Source organism: Tilletiopsis washingtonensis (genome assembly GCF_003144115.1).
Source record: "Tilletiopsis washingtonensis strain MCA 4186 unplaced genomic scaffold FA09scaffold_6, whole genome shotgun sequence".
Taxonomy (NCBI): domain Eukaryota; kingdom Fungi; phylum Basidiomycota; class Exobasidiomycetes; order Entylomatales; genus Tilletiopsis; species Tilletiopsis washingtonensis.
Genome location: NW_020312003.1, coordinates 720,866 through 744,582, shown reverse-complemented (window position 1 = coordinate 744,582; position 23,717 = coordinate 720,866). Strand labels below are relative to the sequence as shown.

General features: G+C 64.2%; 8 protein-coding genes across 8 annotated transcripts; 3 read left to right on the top strand and 5 right to left on the bottom strand.

The window, feature by feature from the left end:
* Positions 1-40: 40 nt before the first annotated feature.
* On the bottom strand, positions 41-2,948 carry FA09DRAFT_359527 (hypothetical protein). The gene is made up of 2 exons (XM_025745120.1): positions 2,473-2,948; positions 41-2,411 (listed from the first exon to the last, which is right to left on the bottom strand). The coding sequence occupies exons 1-2, from the start codon at positions 2,756-2,758 to the stop codon at positions 382-384; spliced, it is 2,316 nt and encodes a 771-aa protein (XP_025599795.1). The 5' UTR covers positions 2,759-2,948; the 3' UTR covers positions 41-381.
* Positions 2,949-4,606: 1,658 nt separating this feature from the next.
* On the top strand, positions 4,607-7,515 carry FA09DRAFT_306348 (putative MEF1-translation elongation factor G, mitochondrial). Its single transcript, XM_025740529.1, has 6 exons — positions 4,607-5,217; positions 5,273-5,594; positions 5,645-6,694; positions 6,747-7,101; positions 7,162-7,287; positions 7,343-7,515. Exons 1-6 carry the CDS (start codon positions 4,632-4,634, stop codon positions 7,433-7,435), a joined length of 2,532 nt encoding a protein of 843 aa, XP_025599794.1. The 5' UTR covers positions 4,607-4,631; the 3' UTR covers positions 7,436-7,515.
* Positions 7,516-7,529: 14 nt separating this feature from the next.
* FA09DRAFT_328895 (hypothetical protein) lies at positions 7,530-9,091 on the bottom strand. Its single transcript, XM_025741960.1, has 3 exons — positions 8,358-9,091; positions 7,980-8,305; positions 7,530-7,926 (listed from the first exon to the last, which is right to left on the bottom strand). The coding sequence occupies exons 1-3, from the start codon at positions 8,979-8,981 to the stop codon at positions 7,566-7,568; spliced, it is 1,311 nt and encodes a 436-aa protein (XP_025599793.1). The 5' UTR covers positions 8,982-9,091; the 3' UTR covers positions 7,530-7,565.
* Positions 9,092-9,302: 211 nt separating this feature from the next.
* On the bottom strand, positions 9,303-10,223 carry FA09DRAFT_328894 (hypothetical protein). Its single transcript, XM_025741959.1, has 2 exons — positions 9,850-10,223; positions 9,303-9,762 (listed from the first exon to the last, which is right to left on the bottom strand). Exons 1-2 carry the CDS (start codon positions 10,027-10,029, stop codon positions 9,505-9,507), a joined length of 438 nt encoding a protein of 145 aa, XP_025599792.1. The 5' UTR covers positions 10,030-10,223; the 3' UTR covers positions 9,303-9,504.
* A 1,480-nt stretch (positions 10,224-11,703) lies between these two features.
* FA09DRAFT_233642 (DUF726-domain-containing protein) lies at positions 11,704-15,178 on the bottom strand. Its single transcript, XM_025739612.1, has 11 exons — positions 14,754-15,178; positions 14,646-14,697; positions 14,101-14,591; positions 13,611-14,045; positions 13,516-13,560; positions 12,590-13,464; positions 12,491-12,533; positions 12,274-12,435; positions 12,150-12,222; positions 12,016-12,092; positions 11,704-11,960 (listed from the first exon to the last, which is right to left on the bottom strand). The coding sequence occupies exons 1-11, from the start codon at positions 15,051-15,053 to the stop codon at positions 11,811-11,813; spliced, it is 2,703 nt and encodes a 900-aa protein (XP_025599791.1). The 5' UTR covers positions 15,054-15,178; the 3' UTR covers positions 11,704-11,810.
* A 280-nt stretch (positions 15,179-15,458) lies between these two features.
* FA09DRAFT_295335 (hypothetical protein) lies at positions 15,459-15,886 on the top strand (the record flags this gene model as incomplete). The annotated part of the gene is made up of 3 exons (XM_025740113.1): positions 15,459-15,511; positions 15,575-15,666; positions 15,738-15,886. 3 exons carry the CDS (start codon positions 15,459-15,461, stop codon positions 15,884-15,886), a joined length of 294 nt encoding a protein of 97 aa, XP_025599790.1.
* A 2,565-nt stretch (positions 15,887-18,451) lies between these two features.
* Positions 18,452-18,809, bottom strand: FA09DRAFT_328891 (hypothetical protein). The gene has a single exon (XM_025741958.1). It carries the CDS (start codon positions 18,750-18,752, stop codon positions 18,564-18,566), a length of 189 nt encoding a protein of 62 aa, XP_025599789.1. The 5' UTR covers positions 18,753-18,809; the 3' UTR covers positions 18,452-18,563.
* Positions 18,810-20,399: 1,590 nt separating this feature from the next.
* FA09DRAFT_324956 (hypothetical protein) lies at positions 20,400-20,771 on the top strand (the record flags this gene model as incomplete). The annotated part of the gene is made up of 2 exons (XM_025741144.1): positions 20,400-20,595; positions 20,653-20,771. 2 exons carry the CDS (start codon positions 20,400-20,402, stop codon positions 20,769-20,771), a joined length of 315 nt encoding a protein of 104 aa, XP_025599788.1.
* Positions 20,772-23,717: the final 2,946 nt, after the last annotated feature.

The window sequence follows — 23,717 nt, the reverse complement described above, 5'->3', positions numbered from 1 at the left end:
GCAGAGCACACTTCAGCGCGCAGAAATCACACGTCAACTTGGCTGAGATGCATCGGGATGATATTCACGGGGCGAGATCGCGGTACATGACGGGTGAAGTACGAACAGGGAGGCGCGAGTAGGCGCGCGAACAGACCGAGGCGGCGGCCGCGAAGGGGCACGCCCGCAGGTGCGAGATCGGCGCAGGTGGTGAAGAGAGGAGGCAGCCCGGAGAGAGGGCGCGTCGCAGAACGGGGCCGATGCGAAGGGGGTGTAGGAACGTACAACTGAGAACGAGGCGTGGATGCGATGCTAGAGAGTATGTGGGGTGAGCGTATGGGACGGGAGATGTATGTAGTGGTGCAGCGGGAACAGAGAGAGGTGGATGGGATGCGCGGCCGGCTAGGAGGCCTGCAGCGCCTGGGCGCCGCGGTGCGCCATGCCCGGCGTCTTGGAGTCGAGCATGTGCATCAGGTGGTCGACGGCACTCTCGTCGAGCTCGACAGAGGCGGCACCGCCGGCACCCGTGGCCGGGCTCGAGCGCCCGCTGACGCTCTGGCGGCGAGCAGAGATGGCGCGCGCGAGGTTGAGCGGCGAGCGCCCTTGCTGCTGCTGTTGCTGCTGGCCGTAGTATGTCCGCTCCTGCTGGTGCTGCGACTGCTGGCCGGCCTGGCGAGCAGGCACGTTCGAGCCGCTCGGGCTGCTGCTGGCGCTGCTGCTGGCGCCCGGCGAGCGGCTGCTGGCGTGCGAGTCGATGGCGTCGACGAGCTCCTCGAGCTCACGCTCGTTGGTCGTGAGGAAGGCGGGGTGCTGCGCCAGGCGCGAGTACACGCCGCTCGGCGTCAGCGACGACGGCGACTTTTGCTGCTGCATGCCCGCCGTCGCCGCCTGCCAGCCGGCGCGTGCTGCGCTCTCGTCGTTCTGGCCGATGCGCCAGTTGCCCGGGCTGGCGCTCTGGCCCGGCGGCAGGAACTGCAGCGGCGTGTCGTTGCCGTAGAGGCTCGGCGGCTGGAAGCCGAGCGAGGCGTACGGGCTCGGGTCACGCGCGGCGACCTTGCGCTCGAGCAGGCGCAGGAACATCTGTGCGTGCTCCGTCGGCGGCATCGGCGGCGCCATGTTGTTGCCCTTGCCCAGCTTCTTCTCGCTCGCGCTGCGCGAGGGCGCCATCATCGTCGACGAGAGCGGCGTGTCTTGGCTGTTGGGCATGCCGCTCGACTCGAAGTTCTGCGACGAGTAGTTGCCGGTCGGCGTGAGACCGCCGGTGAGGAAGGCAGAGAGGTCGAACGGGCTCTGAGGCCCGTTGGGGCCCTGTGCGCTGCCGTTGATGCCGGCCTGCGCCGCAGCGACGGCCTGCGCCTTCTCGTCGAGGCTGTTCGGGTCCTGGCCGGGCGTGAGCATGCCGCCGCCCATCGCCTCCCACCAGCTCTGGTCCGACGGCGGCTCGCTGGACAGGCTGAAGGCGAAGGGGATGGGGTTCGGGTTGAGGAGGGCGTCGTTCTGGTGCGTGCGCTGCGGATACGGGTAGAAGCTCGGCCCGCTGCTGCCCGACGCGCCGCCGGCCATCGATGCGCCGCTGAACGGACGGTTCGCGTTGAAGTTGAGCATCGCGCTGCCGCCCATGCCGGCGCCGGACGCGTTGCCAGAGCCGTGCGACAGCGTGGGCATGGTGCCGCCAGGCTGCGTCTGGGCAGACTGACGCGCACCCGGTGCCGGAAGCGCACGCAGCGAGAGGAGCGATGGGCTCTTGCCGTTGTCGGCGCGCTGCGCCGAGCTGTCGCCGCTGCTCGTCGAGGCTGCACGGTCGGTTCGCCGGTCGTCCTGCTGCGGCTGAGCAAAGACGGGAGCGCCCTGCCAGTCGTACGTCTGCCGCTGCTTGCTGGCGACGTTCGTCGGCGGCTGGTACATCTTGATGTCCTGCATGTTCGCGGCCATGAGGTCGCCCGGCCCGAGCTGACGGCCCACCGTGGAGTGACTGGTCGAGGCCAGCGAGTCGTCCATCTCGTCCTCCTCGGACGACTCGTCGTCGCTGCCGTTCGACTTGGACTGCTCGCTCTTGGTGGTGCCGGTCTTGGAGGCCTTGGTAGATGCGCTGGAGTTGCGCTTGGCCGCTGCCGGAGCAGACATGATCGGCACGCTGCTCATGTTCATGTTGAGATCCGCGACTTGATCGTTCTGGCCGCCGAAGCCCATGCTCTCGTTTGCGGCACGCGCATGGTCGGCACGGACGCTCTCGAGCGCAGACGAGATCATGTTGCCGAAGCCGAGGCGGTTGAGCAGTGCCCGCAGCGCCTCGTTCTCGTCCTTGAGCCGGCGTGCCACACGCTGCAGCTCGGCGTTGGCCTCGAGGCCCATCTGGTCGAAGCGCCGACAGCGCTCCTCGAGATCGCGCACGCGTGCCTCTCGCCGCTTGCGGAACTCTCGTTGCGCCTTGCCTGCAGAGAGGACCACGGGATGAGAAGGTGGGACGGGCAGAGGCTATCGCCGCATACTCACGGTTCTGCAGCGTGCGCTTCGTCACGCCGGGCTCGCCCTTGGTCTCGTCCTCGGCGCCCGAGCCGGCCTGCTCGCCCTCGGCGGCGGCGGCGGGATTGGGCTTCTGCCTGATGGGCGTCTCGGCGGCGGGCGCCTTGCGCTTCGTGCTGCTGCTGCCTGCGGCTGCAGACGTGCTGCTGCTGCCCGCAGCGGCCCCGACGACGCCGGCGGGCATGATGTGCTGCGCCGAGCCGGCGCTGGCGCCCGTGCCGCTGGGGCGCGGCGCAGGCTTGATGTGCGGCGGCATGGTGGCCGAGTGGAAGATGCGGGCCGTGAGGCGGCGCGCGCGCGGGTGCGAAGAGCGCGCTGGCGACGGGTGGCGACGGACGACGCGGCGGCGTGTGCGTGCTGAGAAGAGCTGTGAGGGAGCGTGTGGTCGCTGCGCAGGCGGCAAGGTGTGTGTGTGGACGTGTGAGGGACGGAGGCCGCCAGCAGAGTGCGAGGCGGGGATGGTGTGCGGACGGGTGGGGTGGCTGCGGGCGCGCCGCGAGGTGCAGCAGCATGGACGCGCCGCCGCCGTGGCGCGGGGCGGCGCAGGCAGGCCGGCAGCGGCAGGCAGACGCAACGCGCGCGATCCGCGACGGCACGGCAGCGCAGGCCGCGCATCGAAAGGCGCGCCGCTGCAGGCGTAGTGGCAGCGGCGCCGCACTTTGTCGCTGCGCCGCTCTGCCGCGGCGCTGCAGAGTGGCCGCTGTTCCGCCTGTCGTCCGCGAGAACTCAGAGAGCGGCCGCGACGGCGGGCCCGCGAGGAGCGCCGCTGCCTCTGCGCTTCGGCGCCTTCCCTTCGCCGGCGCTGCGCTAAACGTGCGGCTGCCACCTCGCTCTCTCGGCGGGCGTGGCCGCTGGCGGGGAGAGCGGTGCCCGAGCATCGGCCGCGCCGCAGTCCACGTCACGGCGGCGGCACCGCACCCCATGCTGCGCGGTGCCGCAAGGGCGAGCCCTCGTCGAGCTCGATGCTGCTCTGCGCGAATCGCCCCTCGCTGCTGCAGTGCTGCTCGCCGCTGCGCATGCGGCGCTCGCCCGAAGCGTGAAGGCAAGCGAGGACCCGAGCTGCTGCGCTGGCACGCAAACCCTTGCGATGGCAGGCCTCGCGGGCAGCCAGCAGCTCTCCGCCAGCACGACCTCATCTTGCCGTGTGCCCTTCGTCTGGGTTGCCGTCGGCTGTGCAGCGTCGGCCTTTGCCTCGCAGCTGCAGGGCTCCGAGATCGCCAGCCACGCGCGGCACTCGCGCAGCCCGATGTGTGTGTGCAGGCCGTTGCGAGACCGCAGCGGCCGTCATGCGGACGCGAGCGGGAAGGTCAAGAGGCCGGCGTGCGACGCACGTTGCGATCGAAGGCGCCTTGCTTCGGCCCCGAGGATGCCCTTGGCGCATGCCGTTCCCCAAAGCAGCCCACTCCAGCACACCACGCCGCGCTGAAAGAGAGGCATGTCCGCGCCCGGCCAATTTTATGTTCGCCCGCACTCGCTTCTGCGGGCTCCGAGGCAGCGGACGGCCCTGCGGAGGGCTCGGCACCGCAGCTGGACTGCCGCCGAGGCATGTGCGGGCTCCGAAGAGTGGCGCACAATGACGCGCAGGGACGCAGATCGAGCTGCAGCCCCCTCGGCCCCGACGCGCCCACGTCAGAGCGGCGAGGCCGTCCATAACAAATCTGTACCGCTGGGTGTTGTCGACAAGGCGTGCTCTCCCTGCGCCTCAAGCGAGGAAGGCATGCGCATCTGTTACTCCGGAGGGCCCTTGCTCCAGATCGCGATCGCACGGGCGGAGCTGACCGGGCCCGCCTCGGGCAGGGATGGCAAGTCCAGCGAGTGCCATGCGCAACAGAGCTGTGCTGTGACTGACGAGGGCAGCTGCTCGGGCTGCCACGCCGAGGCAGGTCTCACAGCAAGCCAAGAACGAGCCGGTGGGCCGAGACGGCACGCGCGGCAAGACGGCAGGGGGAGGCGAGGCAAAATGCAGCGCGGCGGCGAGCAAAAATAGCCACGGCGCGCTCGAACGCACGTGACCGGGCGCCGCGTCGGCGGGACTCGGGCAGCAGCTGCTTGCCTGGTCAGAATTCTTGGCCTCCAGCCAGCGGCCTTGCACCCTGACTGCACCCCGCAACACCCGCACCTGGCCCACCATGCTGTCGCCGATGATGCGCTCACGGCTCGGCACGCAGTGCCTGCACGCCTCGTCGAGCCGCAGCGCCGCCGCCGTGCCGCTGGCCACGCGCAGCCTGTGCATCGCAGCTGGCCCGACACCGCGGCGAGGCGGAGCCAGCCGGCGCTCGCTGCGGCTGCCTGCTGCGGCCACGCCGGCGCTGGTGCGCTTCGCCGGCTCGGCCTCGGGTGCGCTGGCGCCGGGCGTGTCGGTGCCGGACCCGACGATTGTCCTCTCGGGCCCCGAGGCGGCACGCATGGCGCGGCAGCGCAACATCGGCATTGCCGCGCACATCGACAGTGGCAAGACGACGGTGACGGAGCGTGTGCTCTTCTACACCGGCCGCATCAACCAGATCCACGAGGTGCGCGGGCGCGACAATGTCGGCGCCAAGATGGACCACATGGAGCTCGAGCGCGAGAAGGGCATCACCATCCAGAGCGCCGCGACGTACTGCTCCTGGATGGCCACGCCGCCCACCGAGACGGGCACCGTCAGCGGCGATGTCGGCAGCGGCGAGACGGCGGGCAAGGAGGAGTTCCGCATGAACATCATCGACACGCCGGGTGAGTGGTGGTGCAGTGCGGGCCCTGCATCTGCATGCTGAGTCCTTCTGCGCAGGCCACGTTGACTTCACCATCGAGGTGGAGCGTGCGCTGCGTGTGCTCGACGGCGCCGTGCTGGTGCTGTGCGCCGCGTCGGGCGTGCAGTCGCAGACGATCACCGTCGACCGGCAGATGCGCCGCTACTCGGTGCCGCGCATCAGCTTCATCAACAAGATGGACCGCGCCGGTGCCAACCCGTTCCGCGTCATCGAGCAGCTGCGCTCGAAGCTGAAGTGCACCGCGGCCGCTGTGCAGGTGCCCATCGGCAGCGAGGGCGGCTTTGAGGGCGTGGTGGACCTCGTGCGGTGGAAGAGTGTCTGGAACGAGGGCGACATGGGGTGAGTCCGACTGACAGGCTGCGGCTGGTCTCGCTCTGACACTTTGGCAGCATCGTGGTGCGCGAGTCCGACGACATTCCCGCCGAGGTGCTCGAGTTCGCCAAGGCGAAGCGCCAGGAGCTGATCGAGACGCTGGCCGACGTGGACGACGAGATGGCCGAGATCTTCATCGAGGAGCGCGAGCCCACGATTGCGGAGCTTGCCGGCGCGATCCGCCGCTCCACAATCGCGTGCAAGTTCTCGCCGGTGTTCATGGGCACGGCGATGAAGAACAAGGGCGTGCAGGCGATGCTCGACGGCGTGTGCGCATACCTGCCGAACCCGGCCGAGGTGCCCGCCACGGCCATGGACATCAGCACGAAGGCCATCAAGGGCGCGCAGGAGCAGGCCGCGCAGGCAGCGACTGACTCCGGTGCCGACGAGGAGGCGGTCGAGGCAGCACGCAAGGGCGCGTCGCTGCCGCCCGTCGCGCTCTCGCCGTCGTCCGAGGCGCCGCTGGTCGGCCTTGCCTTCAAGCTCGAGGAGGGCCGCTACGGACAGCTCACGTACCTGCGCGTGTACCAGGGCACGCTGAAGCGCGGCAACATGCTCTTCAATGCGCGGACAGGAAAGAAGGTCAAGGTGCCGCGCCTGGTACGCATGCACAGCAACGACATGGAGGACGTGGACAGCGTCGGCGCCGGTGAGATCTGCGCCATGTTCGGCGTCGACTGCTCGTCCGGCGACACGTTCACCGACGGCACGACGACGCTGAGCATGACGTCGATGTTCGTGCCCGAGCCCGTCATCTCGCTGGCGCTGGCGCCCGAGACCAAGGACGCCGGCGGCGCCAACTTCTCGCGCGCCCTCAACCGCTTCCAGAAGGAGGACCCGACGTTCCGCGTGCACGTCGACAGCGAGAGCAGCGAGACGATCATCTCGGGCATGGGCGAGCTGCACCTCGAGATCTACGTCGAGCGCATGCGCCGCGAGTACAACGTGCCGTGCACGACGGGCAAGCCGCGCGTCGCCTTCCGCGAGGCCATCTCGTCGCGCGCAGACTTTGCCTACACGCACAAGAAGCAGACGGGCGGTGCCGGACAGTTTGGACGAGTCATGGGGTGAGTGCCGCGTGCGGTGTGCGCGTGTGTGTCCGAGCTGACGGTCCTGCAGCTACATCGAGCCGATGACGATGGACGAGGAGACGGGCAAGGATGTGGCGTTCGAGAACCGCGTCATGGGCGGCTCGATCCCCAACGGCTACTTCCCGGCGTGCGAGAAGGGCTTCATGGACGCGCTCGAGAAGGGCATGCTCTCGGGCCACCCGGTCACGGGCGTGCGCTTCGTGCTGGAGGACGGAGCGGCGCACTCGGTCGACTCATCCGAGCTGGCCTTCCGCCTCGCCACGGCCGGCGCCTTCCGCGAGGCCTTCAGCAAGGCCGGGCCCGTCATCCTCGAGCCGAAGATGACCGTCGAGGTCGTGGCGCCGACAGAGTTCCAGGGCGCAGTGATCGGCGCGCTCAACCAGGTGCGTCCAAACAGCGCCTGATGTGTGACACCAATGCTGACGCTTGCTGCCCTTCCCTAGCGCAAGGGCACCATCGAGGACACCGAGGTGCGGGAGGACGAGTTCACGCTCACGGCCGAGGTCAGCCTGAACGACATGTTCGGCTACTCGAGCCAGCTGCGCGGCCTGACGCAGGGCAAGGGCGAGGTGAGCGGCGAACAGCAGCCAGTGGCGTCTGCATGGCTGACGTGACCCTCTGCAGTTCTCGATGGAGCTGCGCAACTACCAGCCCGTCATGACGAACATCCAGCGTGACATGGAGGCCGAGTACAAAAAGCAGCTGTCCAAGAAGTGAGCGCGGCCGGCGCGCCCCGTTTGCTCCTCTTCGACACATGCCCTGCCTCGCATCACCCCACCCCACACTAGAGATCGCGGGACGACTTGCACCACCACTCTTGCCATGACATTATGCATTACACCCAGGGCTATTGCGTGCCGCGCTGCGGCTTCTCGGGCGCGCTCTCCGGTGCAGACTCGTTCGTCCACGGGGTATCTTGCGTCGTGCGGCTGCCCTTTTCCGCCTGTTCCCGCTTCTCGCGCCGCTCGCGCCGGTGCCGGCGCCACGAGTCGAGGGCGCCAAAGACGCTGTGCTGGCGCGCGGGCGTCTCCGGCGGCACCCAGTTGTGCGGGTAGCGTGCGCGCCCGAGGTTCATCCAGAAGCACGCCCACGCCACCATGATGGCCGACGAGATCATCACGACGGGCAGGTAGTGCCAGCCGAGCTGCACGATGGGTGTGCTGGTGGCGGCAAGCAGAGCAGTGGCGCCGCCGGGCGGGTGCACGGTGCTGTCGGGCGAGGTCAGCATTTGGTGCTGAAGAGGCCACCGCGCGCGACTCACTTTGTGGCAAACATGGCGATGAGCGCCGTCGCCGTCGAGATGCCGCCCGACACCCACACGAGCGAGCCGTCCGAGTCCGGGTCCGCGATGATGTAGTGGCTGTTCAGCGCGAAGAGCTTCGTCACGCACACGCCCGCCAGCGCCGACACGATCTGGCCGCCCGCGAAGGCCCAGGGCTGGCCGAGCGGGCTGGCTGGCGCGCCGAAGAGCAGAATCGAGCTGGCGCCGAAGGAGCCGACGATCACGGGCGATGCCCACGACGTTGGGTCCGGCACGCTGGCTGCGAAGGGGTATGCATGGCTGAAGAGCGCTGCGATGGCGCCGAGCTGCGAGCAAGCGTCAGCAGGCGTCGCGTCCGAGTCGCAGCGCACCACTCACCGGCACGGCCGCGCCGATCCACGCCCAGATCCACGCTTCGACCGTCGGATGCAGCAGCGACACACCCGGCAGCAGCGGCTTGGCGCAGTCTCTGCGGTAGCCGAAGAAGGTGTGGATGCCGCGCGGCAGGCGCGCGACGAAGGGCAGGCGCGGCTTCTCCTCGGTGCGTGCCTCCTCGAGCGCCTTGCCGCCGCCGTCCTTGCTGGGCGCCCTGCCGCTCTCGGAGCCCTCGTCGCCGTCGAGCACGCGGCGCAGGCCGGGCACGCGGCTGAGCGAGCGGCGCGCCTTGCCGTACTTTGTCGCCTCGCTGGCGCGGCTGTCGCTGCTGCTGCTGCGCGGCGGCCGCTCGCCGCTCTCGCTCGTGCCGCGCAGCGTCGGGCTGCCGCTGCGCCAGCGTGCGTTGGTACTGCCAGTGGCGCCGACGGGCGTGCGCGAGCGGCCGAGGAAGGAGCCGCGCGAGGCACTGCGCTCGGCGGCGGTGCGCGGTGCGCCGGCCTCGCGCTCGCTCGTGCGCCCCTGGCGCGGGGCGGGCGACGGCGAGGCGGTGACGCGCGTGACGCGCGTGCGGCTGAAGGTGCGCGCCCGCCGTGTCGTCGACGAGGCGACAGAGGCCGTGTCGGACATGGTGATGATGGAGTGAGAAGGAAGGAAGCAGCCGCGGGCCCGCCATGGGCCATGCTGTCTGCAGCCGGCGGCCTTCGCTGTTGGAGCGGCGTCCTCGGATGCGGTGGAGGAGTGCGGGGTCTGCGCCATGCCGCGGAGAGCTCGCGGCGCGTGGAGGCCCCGCAGCGCAGCCGCAGCCGCAGCCGCAGCCGCAGCCGCGCAGCCCGCCATCATCGGTCGCCGATGGCAGGCGATGCGCCGCCCGCTGCCGCCGCTGCCGCCGTTGCCGCCGCGAGATGCCGGGGCGCGGCAGACGTGCGGAGCTCAGCTGCAGACCCAACATCCGCCTCGTCCGCCGTCGCACCTCGCTGCAACTACACTCGTGGTGGGCATCATTAGATTCGCGGCAGATAGCGGTAGCAGTCAGTAGGGGTAGCAGGGGTGCGAGCAAAGGGACAAGGCCGCGTCGGGCGAAGAGGAGCGCCGCGCAGGCCAGAGGAAGCGATCCGTGGGCGCAGAGAAGGCGGGGGCGACGCGGCTGCCTTTACTCGAGGCCGAGCGCCTTGTCGAGCGTGTCGACGCCGACGGCATCCTCGATCTTGGTGATGGCGCCGCCGCTCAGCTCGTCGAGCAGCTCCTCGGTGGCCGTGACGCCGAGGCCCTCCTCGATCTTCGCAATGCCCTCGCCGACGGTCTGGATGTCACCGGGCGCGGCACGCTTGGCAGCGCCGATGGTCTGGAGGGCCGTAGCGTCAGCGCGGTGTGCCTCGTCTGCAGCCTGGCTGCCACTCACCTCCTCAAGGTAGGTGACGCCCAGCTGGTCCTCGAGCGCCGAGACACCGCCGCCGAGGGCAGCGTCGACCTCGTCGCTGATCGCAGTCACGCCAAGGCCGTCCTCGAGCTGTCGTGAGGCGCGGTCAGCACGGGCTGCAAGCTCGCATCTCGCTCGGCCACTCACGCCCTTGACCGTCTTGCCGACCGTGGTCACGACGTCGTCCGGCGACGGCAGCGGGGCCGCAGCGACGAGGGCCACCAGGGCAGAGGCGAAGATGATGGCAGAGAAGCGCATGTTTGGCTTGGGGGAAGAGTTGGTGGGCGGAGAGGGCTTGTGTTGGGATGAAAGGATGTGCGGCGAGGAGAGAACCTTGGCTTGGTGATGAGACGAGGCTGGGGTGCTCTGAGGGCCTCCTTATGTACCTTTTGCTCGAGCTGCTTGCACAGCTGGACGTCGTGTTGCCGAGACGGCTATCGCCGTGGTAGCCGTCGCGGCTCGTCGCGGCGGACCCTCATCGCAGCAAACACTTCATCACATCTCATCACGGATGTTCGGGCGTCGGAGCGCCCGCAGCAGAGTGATGCCCTCGCGCGCACGCATCTCAGCCCAACCTCTCAGGACGTCCTCGTATCTCCCTTCCGAGAGCCAAGAGGAGCTAAGGCAATCGCAGCGTCGCTAGCACACCTCGCTCCGAATGCTGGATGTGATGCTGCGAGAAGGAGTCGCAGCGAAGGTCGACGTCGAGACGATAAGGCGAGCGCTGAGGGAGCACTCTGGACAGCTAGCGCGAGGGAGCGAGGCTAGCGGCGCTCGTGTGAGATGCTTGACGGTGCTACGGTCCGGCGGCGAGGGGAGCGAGGAACTCGGAGGGGGCATGCTGGCCGGGCTATGCTCGAAGGCGCAGAGGGGCGCATCCGACCCCCTGAGCGGCGTCTCGGGCGGTGCGCGGCGTGATGGCGCCTCGCTGATGCGCGTGGACGGCCCATGCGCGCGAGATCGCCCGCTAGTCGGCGCGGCGTCGCTTCTGCGCTCGCACGGTGCGCGCGAGGGGCATGAAAGCGCCGTGCTGAGAGTTGCGGGTGTGCGAAGAAGGACACTGCGTCATCAGTGGCCTGCGACGCATGCCTTGCGCGCAATGCGGGCGATACGAGGCGTCGCGCGCGAAGGAGCGTCGGCGGATCTTTCCAGCGTCGCGCTGCAAGGCAGACGCGCTTGCTCCTCCACGCGACGCCCTTATCAACCCCGCGCTAAGGCGTCCGGCTCACCTGCGGCGACCATCTGTCACACTTCCGCCTCCGCCGCCTTGGCCGCCGGCTCGGCGGTCCGAGATGATGCCTCTTCCAGCGGATCTTCCTGCCTACCGCCTGTGCGCCCAAACCTCTCCCGGCCGCGCGGTGGGTTGCCAGCCGCGATCGTCGTGAGGCGACCTCGGGCTGGCAGGGCCATCGATGCAGCCTCTTCTTGCTCGAACATGCGAAATGCCCGACGCTACAGCGAGCGCTCTGCAGATCCCCAAGAGCCCGGAGGTACAGCTGCGGCACCGCAGATGAGCCGCCATCGCCGTCCGCCCCGCTGGCCTCCGCTTGACCCCCTGACCACACTCGTCCCACCGCCGCAAGGCGCTTGCGGCGAACGGCGCGTGAGCTAGCGAACAGAGGGGCTCTGCCGCAACCCCAGGGCTGCGGTAAATGCGAGATGGACTCGAGAAGCGAGGCAGTCGGCGTTCTGGGATCGCCGAGCGCGCGGCGTCCTCGCCGTCGTGGCGAGGCATTGCTGGCGGAGATGGCAACCATCATGCATCGGGCCGGCGTTCTGAGCGCTGAAGATGCGAAGGAGCATCGCACCGGGCCCAAGAGGCGCATCCTGCAAGAGGTCGATCGAGCGTCCTCGGGACGGTTCCTCCTGGCGCTACGCTTATCAGCGTGCTGTTCTTCCGCCAGTCCCGCGGAACTGTGCCTCCACGTGAAGGTCTTCCGGGCCGCAGGGTGAAGCGAAGCCGGGCAGCCGCGTCCACACCTCCTGCTGCTCGCTTCGCAACAGCGCTGCCATTATACCCGGTGACTGTGAATGCGCCTCTAGTCGGTGATGACGCGCAGCTGCGCAACCATGTCCGCGACGGCCGCTGCGTCGCTGAGCGCAAAGTGGCTCGGATACGAGAGGTCGACGTTCTCGACGCCGGGACAGCCGAGCACCGCACACGAGCCCATCACCCGCGGCATCTGGCCCTGTTGCCGAGCGTTCAGTCAGTCTGGCAGCCAGCAGCCGCGCTGCAGCACTCACTGCGCGCAGCTCCTCGAGCGTGATACCGCTGCCGAGCCACGAGGCGATGCGGCAGACCATGTCCTTGCTCGAGTACGCTGTTAGGCGCTTTCGTCAGTGCATGGAAGCAGATACGGCCGCGCTTCTGTCCTCACCATTCACGAAGCGGCGAGCCACGATGGAGCGGGCCTTGCGGAGCCGCGAGGGACTCGGCGTCATCGGCGCGCCCTGCGCACGGCATCAGCTGCGAACGAGCGAGCAGGCGACAGAGACACTCACGATGAGGAACACGTCGCTGACGAGGTTCGCGTTCGCTGGGTCCTTGGCGAGCTCGAGCAGGGCAGTCAAGATCGTTGCACAGCCCAGACTTGTGCCAACGAGGATCACAGGGCGCGAGCCTTGCACCCGCGCGCGCAGCACGTCCGCAAGGATGAGGCCGGCCTGCGCAAGACTCTGTCAGCGTATGCCTCAACGAGCAAGCCAGCGCGGGTCGCACCTTGTGCGCACGGGTCTTTGCCTGCACGAAGGACGAGTCCAGCCTGGCGGAGTCGCTGCGTGAGTCAAGCAGTAAGGAGTCGGGCTCTCCAGCACTCACGCCGTGCTCGCAGTGTTCCACACCGTCAGCGGGATCGTGATCGCAGCAATCCCGGCGAGCGCAGTCCGCTTCAGCACTTCGGTGCCTGCCTTCTGCCCGCCGGTCCTGATGAGCGTATCCATCATGTAGGACTCGAGGCCCTTGCCTGCCCTTGCGAAGGCCTCATTCTCGGTGCTGATGGCGTAGACGTCGCGCGCGTCATGCTTGAAGGCCGTCTGCCAGATGCCGATCTGCTCTGCAGGCTCGCGAATGATTCCCGAACAACAGATGGTGGCTGGCGAACAGCGTGAGCTCAGCGAGGCATCAATAGCGGCGCAACACCACTCACCATGGAGCGAAGGAATGGAGACACCGGCCTGGCTGGCGTCCGACTTGATCTCCTCGAAGCTGAAGTCGCTCAGCCCCCGCAATCGACGTGTGACGCGGTAGGCTGCCAGGCCGCCGCCAGACAGGCCGAACAGGGCGCCGAGCATGATGACGCCGCCGGTCGTCGCGAGGAAGGCCACGCCAGTCAGGCCAGCCAGGGCGGGCAGCACAAGCGGCGCAGCCAGACCGCCAGACACGCCGAGTGCCACGCCAGCCAGGGCAAAGCCGGCGCCCGTAGCAGCCCAGCGGCCCCAGTTGCCTCGCCCTTTCTCGCGTGCGACGGCCGTGTTGCTCGCGCTGTTCATCCACTCCTTGCGCGCGGCGCCAGTCGTCTGCTCGGCGTCCTCGCCCTCGGAATCGTGTCGCACGACATCTCCGGTGCGGGGATCGACTGTTGCGCCCGCCGGCAGCGAGGCAAGCGGGTCCTTCTGGCCTGCCTCCTTCGTCGCTCGCTGGCCCTCAGCCATGATGAAGTAGACGGACTGCGCGATGACCTTCTCGGCGAGCATCTGCGGGGGGAGGCTCAGCAGCGCTCAGGCAGTGACAAGAGCATTACGCACGACGTCCATGCCACGAATGCCCATCGAAGTCGCCGCGACCCAGATCTGCGTTTCGTCAGCGATCGTCCAGTCGAGGCTCGGCGCATGAGGCTCACCAGTGCGCGGCCTCGAGCGTCATAGTGGCACACGTCGTTCGGCTTCGTCGGGTTCTTCGCCTTCGGCTGCGACTTGCTCGACGTGCGCTGGTGCTGCGGCTGCTGAGCGCCAGTCTCGCCGCTGACCAGGTCCTTGACGTTGGTGCTTGCCGTTGTAATGCCGCGCCACGAAGCAGTGGCGCCGCCGCGGATGGCACTCCACGTCTTGGCGCCTGCGTCGCTGATCTGAGCGCCGACATCGCCGGCACGGACTGCCTCCTCGCTGCTAGCGCTGGGCGAGCCGGCAGTGCCCGAAGCAGACGCAGTGGGCTGCGCCTTGGCCGCAGGCACTACTTCTTCGTCGAACAAAGAGCCTGACTCGAAGACGGTCGTGTTGCCGTCCTCTGCTCGGTACTGGCCGAGCCCAAGCGCAACGAGCAGCAGCTCATTGACCACCTGTATAGCACTGTAAGTCAAGACCCGGAGTGGTGCACGCCGCTTCAGCACTCACCTCCACCTCGCGCCCCTTGCCCTCGTCCGACAGCGCGCCGCCCTCGCGCACGATGTCTGCATTGGCCGGGTCGGACTGCTCTTGGGGCCGAGGACTCTTCTCGCTGCCGCCAGCAGACATCGGTGGCAGAGTCTCGGTGCCATCGTCTGAAACACGCGCTCGGCGCTTGAGGTAGTCGGGCAGCTGCTGCACGTCGATCTCATAGGCATCGCTCGCGCCGCTCAGCGGCTCCGGCGGCAGGCTGTTCGGCGAGCCGGGCTGTGCGTCTTGCGACTCAGCAGCGCCCTCCTCGCTCTCCTCCTGCTTCTCGCGTGCATCGCGAGCGCGCTCGTCGGCCTGGTGTGCTGCGCCGGCATTACCCGTGCCCTCGCGTGCACGGGCAGCGTGCGAGGTGCCGAGCTCGTACTCGGGTGCCTGCGGCACCGGTGCATTCTCGTCGACCGGCCGGCCACGTGCGGCGCTCATGACATCTGCGAGCGTCGTCTCTCCCGCTGTTGAGCTCGCATGAGCTGCTGTGCTGTCAAGAATGCCTGCTCAAGACTCACGCGGCAAGACCTCCTCGGGGATGCCGAGGTGCTGGCACACAGCGGTGAGGAACTGCAGTGCACATGCTCAGCATCAAGCCCCACCATTTTCAGCCCGATGCGGCTCACCCGCGCGCTGTAGTCCTCCCAGTCCTCGACGAGCTCGCGGCGCTTGCGGCGCACGCGCTCCTGCGCCCAGCCCTGCAGGCGGCGCTTCACATTGCCCTCGTCGTCGTCCTCCTCGTCGCTGTCGTCGCCCTCGGCAGCCTCGGCGCCCTCGGGCTGCAGCGCGCGCACGCGCTCGACGCAGCGGCGCGCGCTGTACTGCGTGGCGATGCAGAGGGCAAAGCGCAGCGTGTGCGGCCAGGCGGGCGAGTAGGAGGTGAGCGCGGAGAGGTCGAGCTGCGGCGGCGCGGGCGCCGGCGCCATGGCGGAAGCCCGGCGATACGTGAGACAATACAGGCGTTGTGTGCAGTGTAGGCTGTGGATTAGCTGCGGCGGTGTAGTCGGTGCAGGCGCGTGCGAGTGGGGTGATGAGGAGCGGTCGAGAGAGAGTGGAAGTGGAGGGCCGTGCCGGGGGCGGCGCGGCGTGCGGATGAGCCGCGGCACGAAGACGTCACAGTCGCGCTCGGCGCACGGCCGCCCTGCCTCCTTCTCAGCTCGCTTGACGTTCAGGCTTGCTGCAGCTCCTCATCGTTCTCCATCATCCGCCCTCCAGCTCGCAACATCGCACAAACCTTTTCCTCCTCGCCTCTCTCGCTCCTTCACATAGATCATTCCGCATCTTCAGCGCTCGCCGCGTCTCCTCGCACGCTTCTTCACACGCCGTGCAGCATGGCACAAGTGACGCCCTCCAATGTGGCGCCTCGCGGGCCCGATCCAAGCTCGTGCGTCGGCCGTTTCTCCCCTCGCCCTCTTTCTGCTCTTCCGCTGACGCCATGACGGGTCAGGCGCGTCTACTGGAAGCTCGGGCTCTTCAGCAGCGCCATGTTCGCCGCTCCGCTGAGCGCCTACTTCCTCTCCGTCGATCGCTTGTTCTCCGGTACGTCTCCTCACTCTGGCGCACCACTCCTGCCCTGCGCCTCGGCCGTGCTGATGCACTGCTCGTGCCAGGCAACCCGACCTACGCAGGCGGCCTGGCAGCGCTCGTCGCAAACGTAGTGCTGGTGGGCTACGTGATCGCGGCGTTTCTGGAGGATCAGGGACCGCTAGACGAGGGAGACAGGAGGGCGGCGAGGGGAGAGAGTCGCAAGGATCAGTGAGCGCGCGTCGGGAGAGGCAGAGGGAGGAGCGAGAGGCCAATGGGATATCATGTCACCTGTGAGAGAGATGATTGCTGCGGGCGTGTCAAGGTCGCGCAGCGAGGACCAAGGAATTGCGCGAGAGTGGAGTGTGTGCCGCCATGGTGAGACGCGCAGATTGCGGTGCGGGTGGTCCACCTTAGGCGCACGCTCCGAGGTGCGCTTTGTCAGCCTCTCGGTCACGCTTCTCGCCGGCACGGTCTGGAGAGGAAGAGTGGGACGGAGGAGGGAGAGGGGGAGCGAGGTGCACGAGGTTGGGCCGCCTCAAGATGTAGAAGCCTCGGAGTCCAGGGATGTCGGCAGAAAGGATGTCCGCAGAGCACTACAGTCGGACGCCAAACGCTGTCACGCAACGTTGTGAACTGTTGTTGAGTCGAGTCAAAGGTAGTGGTCAGCGCAGGCCAGAGCTGCCCAAAGGGTCCTAGCTGCGCTGGCTGCCCAGCACCGCACTGGCTTGCGTGCGCGCTTGACAGTGAGCGGAATCTGACATTGCGCCAATGATGCCTCCTCTTCTCCTTCCTTTGCTGCCTTTGTGGCAGCCCACCGCACCTTGCCTTGAGCGCTTTTGTTGTCCTTCTTATGCTCCCAATCACGCACTTCTTGCACTTGTTGATGTGCACAGCTTGGGTGCACTTCTCTGCTGGCCTGGGCTTGAACATGCCTGCTGCCTTTGCTGCTGTGTGTGGGGCTGCACCTGCCTTGCCTCCAGCAGAGCAAGCAGCAGTGTACACCTCTAACTTGCTGCCTGGCACGTCTGAGTACACAGCACCATATGCCTGCAAGCTGCAGCGGCCAAGGTGCAGGCCAAGTCCTTCCTCATTGCTGAACTCTACAAGGCTGTGCTTGTCTGCAGACTTGTTGCCTGCTTCTTCTTTGACACTGGCCTCTCTGTTGACGTTGTCCCATGCCTTGAAGATGGCTGCAATGACCAATCAGGCGCGGCGGCAAATGCAGGAGAGGCGCAGTTGCGCACAGCCATTGCCAGCGCCTTGTCCAGCATTGCCTCAAGTAGCTCTGCCGGGTGCTGGCGGATTTGCTTGAGTCACTTGCTCTGTTTGTTGCGCGGCTTGGCCTTGCTGCTGCACTGGTAGAGCTGGAACGCCGTATGGTTTGCACCGTTGCATGATAAGCAGGAATTTATGCCACTGCAACACTCTAGGGCAGCCAGATCTATGCTTTTCAGGACAATTTTGGCAAAGAAAGCCTTGAAGGTGCTGCCAACAAAGCTACAGCACATCTCACCGTATGTGAGGAATGCTGCAGCAAGTGCAGAGCAGAAAATGGTCCAGTTTATAGACCTGCCATCTGTTCTGTCACAACATTGATGGCCTTGCTAGCTTTGATGTGCAGACATGTTGATCCTGTGGCAAGTCAGCAAGCACTCCAAGGACAGGCAAGGGCAGAAAGACTATGTCTGACACAACCATGGCAAGGTCTGACACAGCCATGACAACTGCAAGCTCAGCAAACTTACCAGCTGCTGCAAAGAATGGCAGGCTCAGGTTGCTGGTGTAAGTCTCCTACCCCTGATGCTCCGCCAGGCAATGCAATTGTTGTTGTTTGCGCTTTTGTTACTTGCCATGCCAAGCAAGACTTGCCAGAGGAGGCCAGGCTTTGTGCTGGCATGGACTGCAAGGCCTGGCAGGCAGTCACTGTCTTTGCCCAGCCACTTGCTCCAATGCCTGGTAGGCAGTTGCCATAGTTGGTCTTGCCATCAGCAACAGAAGCCCCAACAAGAGTGGCTGGAAAAATAAGCAGCTGCGGTTGATTGAAGAGATGCTGCCATTGGTATGCTGGAGGCAGCAGAGCTGTCTGCTTCTGCTTTTGGGTGACTGGCAGCAGCCAGACAACCCAGCAGCCGGGATGCAGAGCATCACGCTAGTGCGTCAGGAGGTTGGCATTGAAAGAGAACTTTGCTGACTCTTCCCCCTGCAACTAAGGGCAGAAGCAGGCAATGAGGCAGTCTGCCTTGTTGTGCGCCACAATGTGCAATGCAGCTTGCTTGTCTGTTGCAAGCACATTGCTAGCACTTCTTCCTCACAGAGATCTTGCTGCTGTAGAGCAGAATAAGAGGGCTCCACAAAGAGCTTGTCAATGGCTCTGCTGCTGTACAGGCCCTGGTCAATGAGCTGCTGCATCACAGCTGCACAAGCGTGGCATTACAGTTCTTTGTTGCACATGCGTCTGGAGCTTGTCTTGCCCCAGGATGACTTGGCATGAATGATGCAATCTTAGATGGCATCCTTTGTGAGGATGCCAAGCTTGCTCTGCAACACACATGCACTGTCCCAGCCCTGCTGTGCAGCAACTGAAGCAGCATGCTATCAGTAGCTGCACCTTCACTGTCTGCACCCTAACCTCCTTCATCTGCTCATTCCCATCTGCAGTGCACCTCAAACCCAGCCTCTGTCTCTCTCTGTCTGTCACGTGGGCAAGGCCCAGGAGGAAGGCAACAGGAGTCTGGCAGGCAGCCACGCAGGATCTGAGTAAGCTCTGGAAGCCTAGTCAAGAACCTAGACCCTTGCCGGAGAGGAGGGTGTGACAATGCAAGATCAGAACTGACTATCTACATGTGGGGGTGGGGGAGGCCCTCCTTATATACCTTAGAGGGCAGAGCAGGGGAGACGCAGCGCGGGTTCTACAGTGTTCCGTGAGGGAAGCTCATGGAAGGGGATGGAAGGTAGTGGAAACGGATGGAACCTGGTAGAATGTTCCAGGCGGATCTGTAAGGTTCTGTAACCTTCTGTACAGTTCCGTACGCTTCTGTCAGGTTCTGTAGAGTTCTAGGAGGTTCCATGGGGTTCCAGAGGGTTCTCTGAGGACCCATGGAGTTCCGCAGGGTTCCAAAGGGTTCTGTAGGTAGTCTGCCGTGCGGATCATGACACTGTCTCTCTCTCTCTCTCTCTCTCTCTCTCTCTCTCTCTCTCTCTCTCTCTCTCTCTCTCTCTCTCTTGCTTTCTTGCATTGCCTGCTGTACCTGTAGCTTGCCTTGCATGCAGCCTGCTCTGCTTGCATCATGGCATTGCCTGCAGCAACGCGCATGGGCTTGGATCTGCTGCAGCTGGCCATACACTCAGACCAGTGCATGCTGTGGGGCACAACCTCTGCCAAATGCTTGCCTGGTGTCTGCTAGGTAATGCTGTAGGCCTTCCTGCATCAGTAGGGCAACCGCATGTACTTGCTGGCATTGAACCTGCTGCCAAGCACTGTGAAGGCCAGAGTCTTGCTGCTACTGCTGCTGCTGGCAGCGTTGTTCTGCACTGCAGAGAGTGTTGGGTGGCGCTGCTTCTATGTAGAGGGGCTGTGTAAGCCAAGCCTGAAGACATGTGCAATGCCACGCTGAGCATGAACAGCCTTGTTGTGCTACATGCGCCAGTGCTCACCTGTGCATGTGCTGCAGCAAGCATTGTGGGCGCATCAGTTGAAATACAAAAGTAATCTATTGCTTCAACAAAGAATAGGCAAATGTTGTGCATGCACTTGGTTGCGCCACAGCACTGCTCAGCCAAAGCTGCATCATCATCAACACTGATGCCTTGAGATGTGCATTCTCCGTGGAAAACAAGTCTTGCAGAAAACAGCAATAGTGTGTGGCACAAGCTGCTATACAACAAAGGGCAGCACTTAGCCGTCATGTAGAGCATTGCATCTGCGCTAGCCTGCTGCTTGCCCGCGGCACAGATCCAATGCATTGATGCCAGCAAAGCTGTACAGGCATAGTGGCTGTATGGCCTCCAGCTGCTGCTCAAGTAAGTTGACAAGCCTATCTTGGCTCTGTTGGTGTGCAACATTGTGTAGCGGGTACTTGCCACGCAGCACTGCAGCACATTTGCAGTCTTGGCTGCCAGCACAATCCAGTACTGCAAAGAGAGCTCAGGCTGCAGCAAGGAGGTGACATACACCAACAATGAAGCCCCTTGGGTGCTTTATGGCGCACTCCTAGGCAAGGCTGTGTCATACAAGGCCTGGCAGATTGCAAATAAGGCTGTGCAAGCCAGGGACAAAGACAGATGCATTTATGCACAGGGCATTGGCTTCTCTCACTACTATGTGCCCCTTCATGGATGCTGCAGAGCGCGCTTGATGGGCACACCTTGGTAACAGTTGAATGGCAGTAAAAATGCAACATATCAGAGCCTTGTGAAAAGGCATTTGTCTAGGGCACATCCTGACCTCTAAGTGCGGCACATTGAGGGTCTGCTGCGCTAAAAGATGCACTTCCGGGTTGCTTCAAACACCCGCTGCATACCTGCTGAATGGGTGTGAGCTGTGGAGACACAAGCACAACAATCAGGTCATGACTTGTCTCACTAGTCTGCAAAAGACACTAGAGGCAATGTCAGCGCACACGGAGGAAGCTGTCAGCAGCAGTGTGTCCTTGGCAACAGCAGCTGTGGCCACTTGCAACACCACTCTGTTGACCTTGACTGGCATGCCGTCTTTTGCGTTGTACCCCTTGGCTGTCACAGGCGCAATGTCTGCGCCAATGGCTGCGCTACCGCTGTTGCCACCGTCAGCCAGCCTCCCTTGCCATTGTGTGGTGCCTGTCCTCAACAGAGAACTTGAGGTGCGCATCAGGATGGCAAAAGCCAATGCAAGCGCAAAGAGTCTGAAGGACAATGCCTTGCGCATGCAAGTGAGCAATGATGCAGGAGGACTGAAGTTCCTGGGTATGCAGTACCTTCCTGCTTGCCTTGATGGCTGCATGCGCCTATAAGACTTTGCAGGGGCTCTTGTGCAGCACAATGCCCTGGTTGCCCAGCCAAGTGGCAACCCCAAAGGCGCCCTGGTCAACTGCGTCACAGAGAAGCTGCCTGTTGAGCGCAGGATGCAGGCGGGGCATTGACGCCTTGCTGGCGCTGCCCTGGAGAGCCAAGGCATTGTTGTTGGTGAAAGAGGCGCCAGAGGCCTGTTTGCCAGCTGTGCTGGTGCTGTTGACGGCACCACCACCGGCTGATGTTGCCTCCAGCATGTTGTAGAACCCGGCAGCCATGTTGCGCAAGGCCAGCCATTTGTGCACTGCATGGCACATTGGGCGGGCCAGGGCCAGGCCATTGACATGCCCAGCAAGTAGCTGGAGCCCTTCCAGCCAGTCTACCTCTGCTGCTATCAGCACTGCGTGTGCATTGGCGTGCATGGGATTGGCGCTGCAGACAAGTAGCACCCATATCCTGGGAGCATTGCAGCTGGCTCTAGTGACGCAAGCCAGAGCGTTGACAAATCCAGCAGAGTTCATTGCTCCAAGTGCCAGCCCATGGCTGCTGACTCAAGGCGCTGGCGCTGCCCATCAATTGAGGAGCAGAAGATGCAGCAGCAGCTGAACATGGTCTTTGGCGCAGGGGCCCAGCTGTCCCAGAGGTGCAAGGAGCTCTTTGATCTCCAGGACTGCCGGGTAGGTGCTGCTGGAGCTGGTTCCCTTGTCCCCCAGACAGGCTGGTGCTGCTGGCTGCGCAAATCTGGTGAACAGGTGCGCCAGGAGCTGAGCAATGGCAAGATGCTGTGGAGGGGCAAAGGCTGGATTGAACACAGGGTGGCGGGTCAAGCAGGGATTGAAGAAGACAACAATGTTGGCAAAGCGCAGGAGTGCCAGGATGCGCGCCTGCAGCTGGCGGAATTCTTCTTCTGTGCAGAGTGGAGACTGCAATGCATGGTTGAGCACATAGCATGTTGCCTTGCCTCCAACAACTGGCCAGTGCACAGGCAGTGGGCGGCAGTGCTGCTCCTTGCAGCTGTACGCCTCTTGCCAGCAGGCCAGAAGGCACTTGACCTTCAGCAAGGTTGGCATGCCATTCAGGCAGGCACTCATCCACCAATTCACTCTAGGCAGTGCAGAGGAGCGTGTCTTGAGGAGAATGATGTGGATCAGCTGTAGGCAAGGCGTGTCAACTTGAAAGTCTTGGGCGTGACCTGCAGACAGCCCTGGTTCATCTCAATGGGCCTGGCAATGCTGGCGTATGAAGGAGCAGATGCAAGAGTGCATGGCAATAGCCAAGACATATAGAGGCCCTTGTTAGAGGGACCGCGCAAGACAGGACATGTGGAGCCTAACCACTGTCAGGCATTGATGAGTAGTGCTGCATTGCAGCAACACAGCTGCATTGAGTTCCAAGTTGTCTCTGCCAGATAGGCATTGGAAAGCGCCTTGAAGATGCTAAACAGACAAAGCGCAAGCTGATGCAGGTAGACCACGGTTGAATTGTTGATCAATGCTGTCTGTGAGAAGGGGTACTCAGGCCACAGCTTGTTGAGGTTGCGCACAAGCACAGCATTGTCCCAGTTCCAGCCCCAATGAGTCAGGACACAGCCAGAATTAAATGCTGCAAGGAAATGGCAAATGGGGACAAAACCTGTGCCACATCTGTCCTTGGCACTGGTCCATGTCTTCAGCTACTTAGCATACCTTTGATGCACCTAGTGCACTGCTGCTCTGCAATTCTGGCTGTCATGGCCCTGCCTTGCTGCCAGACTGCTTTGCTGTACTTCTGGCAGTCACTGAGTCTACTGTGAACATAGCTGTGATGGTGTAGGGTCTGACAGCCTGGTCAGTCTTGTAGGCTACACCTAGTCCTTCTGCAAGGACAAGCTGCGCGCAGAGTGGGTGCGCAATGGCAAGATTCTACTTGACAAATCTTGCTACATTGTCAAGCACAGGTCTTTTTTCTCCTACCTGTTTGCCTTGCTTGTCATCAACAGGCCAAACAAGTGCAGCACCTGCTTCTGTGGCCTCTACAGCGTCTGTCTGCAGCCGGATGTTGACCGCAACAAGGCTGACCCAATGGTCTGACTTGTCATCCCCTATGCCATCAACAAGAAAGGATTTGATGGAGGGCCGCTGTGCGTGCGCGCTGGCAGCTACAAGCGCAAGCAAGGCTTGGGCTACAAAGGCAGCATCAAGGCAAGCCTCTCTGCTCAGCCTGGCAGCATTGTTGTGTGCAGAAGCGGCTGGCTACTGTACTGGAACAAGGAGGCTCACAGCCTGCGCAGCTCTGTTGTTCTCCATGTTGGCCACAGGCGCTGTGAATATGCGTTCAAGGCGCAGGAGCCCGCGCGCCCTGTTGTTGAGATCCTGCCGCATTTGCCAGTCACAAGGAAGGGCCTCAAAGCATGGGTCAAGCTGTGGAATGGCCAGGGTGCCAATCCTGGCGCCGGCACAGAGTGGCGCTTTGAGGACCTGTTGAGGCGTGTCAAGGACAGTTTCAGGCGCTGCACGCACTGTCTGGCTTGCGCCTGTCTTGTCTTGTTGCTGCTTGCGCAGCGCCCCAATGGGCAACACGCCATGTTGCTGCGCTCAGAGCGCAGGGGCCGCAAGTGAGGCACAACTTTGTGCCACGCTGAAGCGCAATGCAGAGTGAGGAGGCTCAGAATCCCAGCACCATAGTGTAGGTCACCTTTGCACTACAGGGCCATGGCCCAGAGGTTTTCTCCACTTGCCTTGCCCCACCCAGCTAGGGGGGACACCAGAGGTTGCCCTAAGGTGGAATAAAACGTTGTGCAAGAGGCTGCAGAGCAGTTGGCCTTGCCAGAGGAGAAGAAGGAAGCTGCATGACATGCAATGGAGCTGGGCCCTGCACACGCGCTGTGCTGCACTGCCTGCGCGCATGCACTTGGCAGATAGTCTGCACAGCGCTGCACAGCCTTCCTGTGTGCTGGCAGTATGCCCATGCATGCGTGCCGCTTGCTCAACTCCTGCAGCTGCTGCAGCTGCCACTCTCACGCCCTGCCGCTTGGCATGCGGTCTGGCATGCTGCCAGTCTGCAGCAGTTGCGCAATGGCGCCTGGGCAGCAGCGCGCC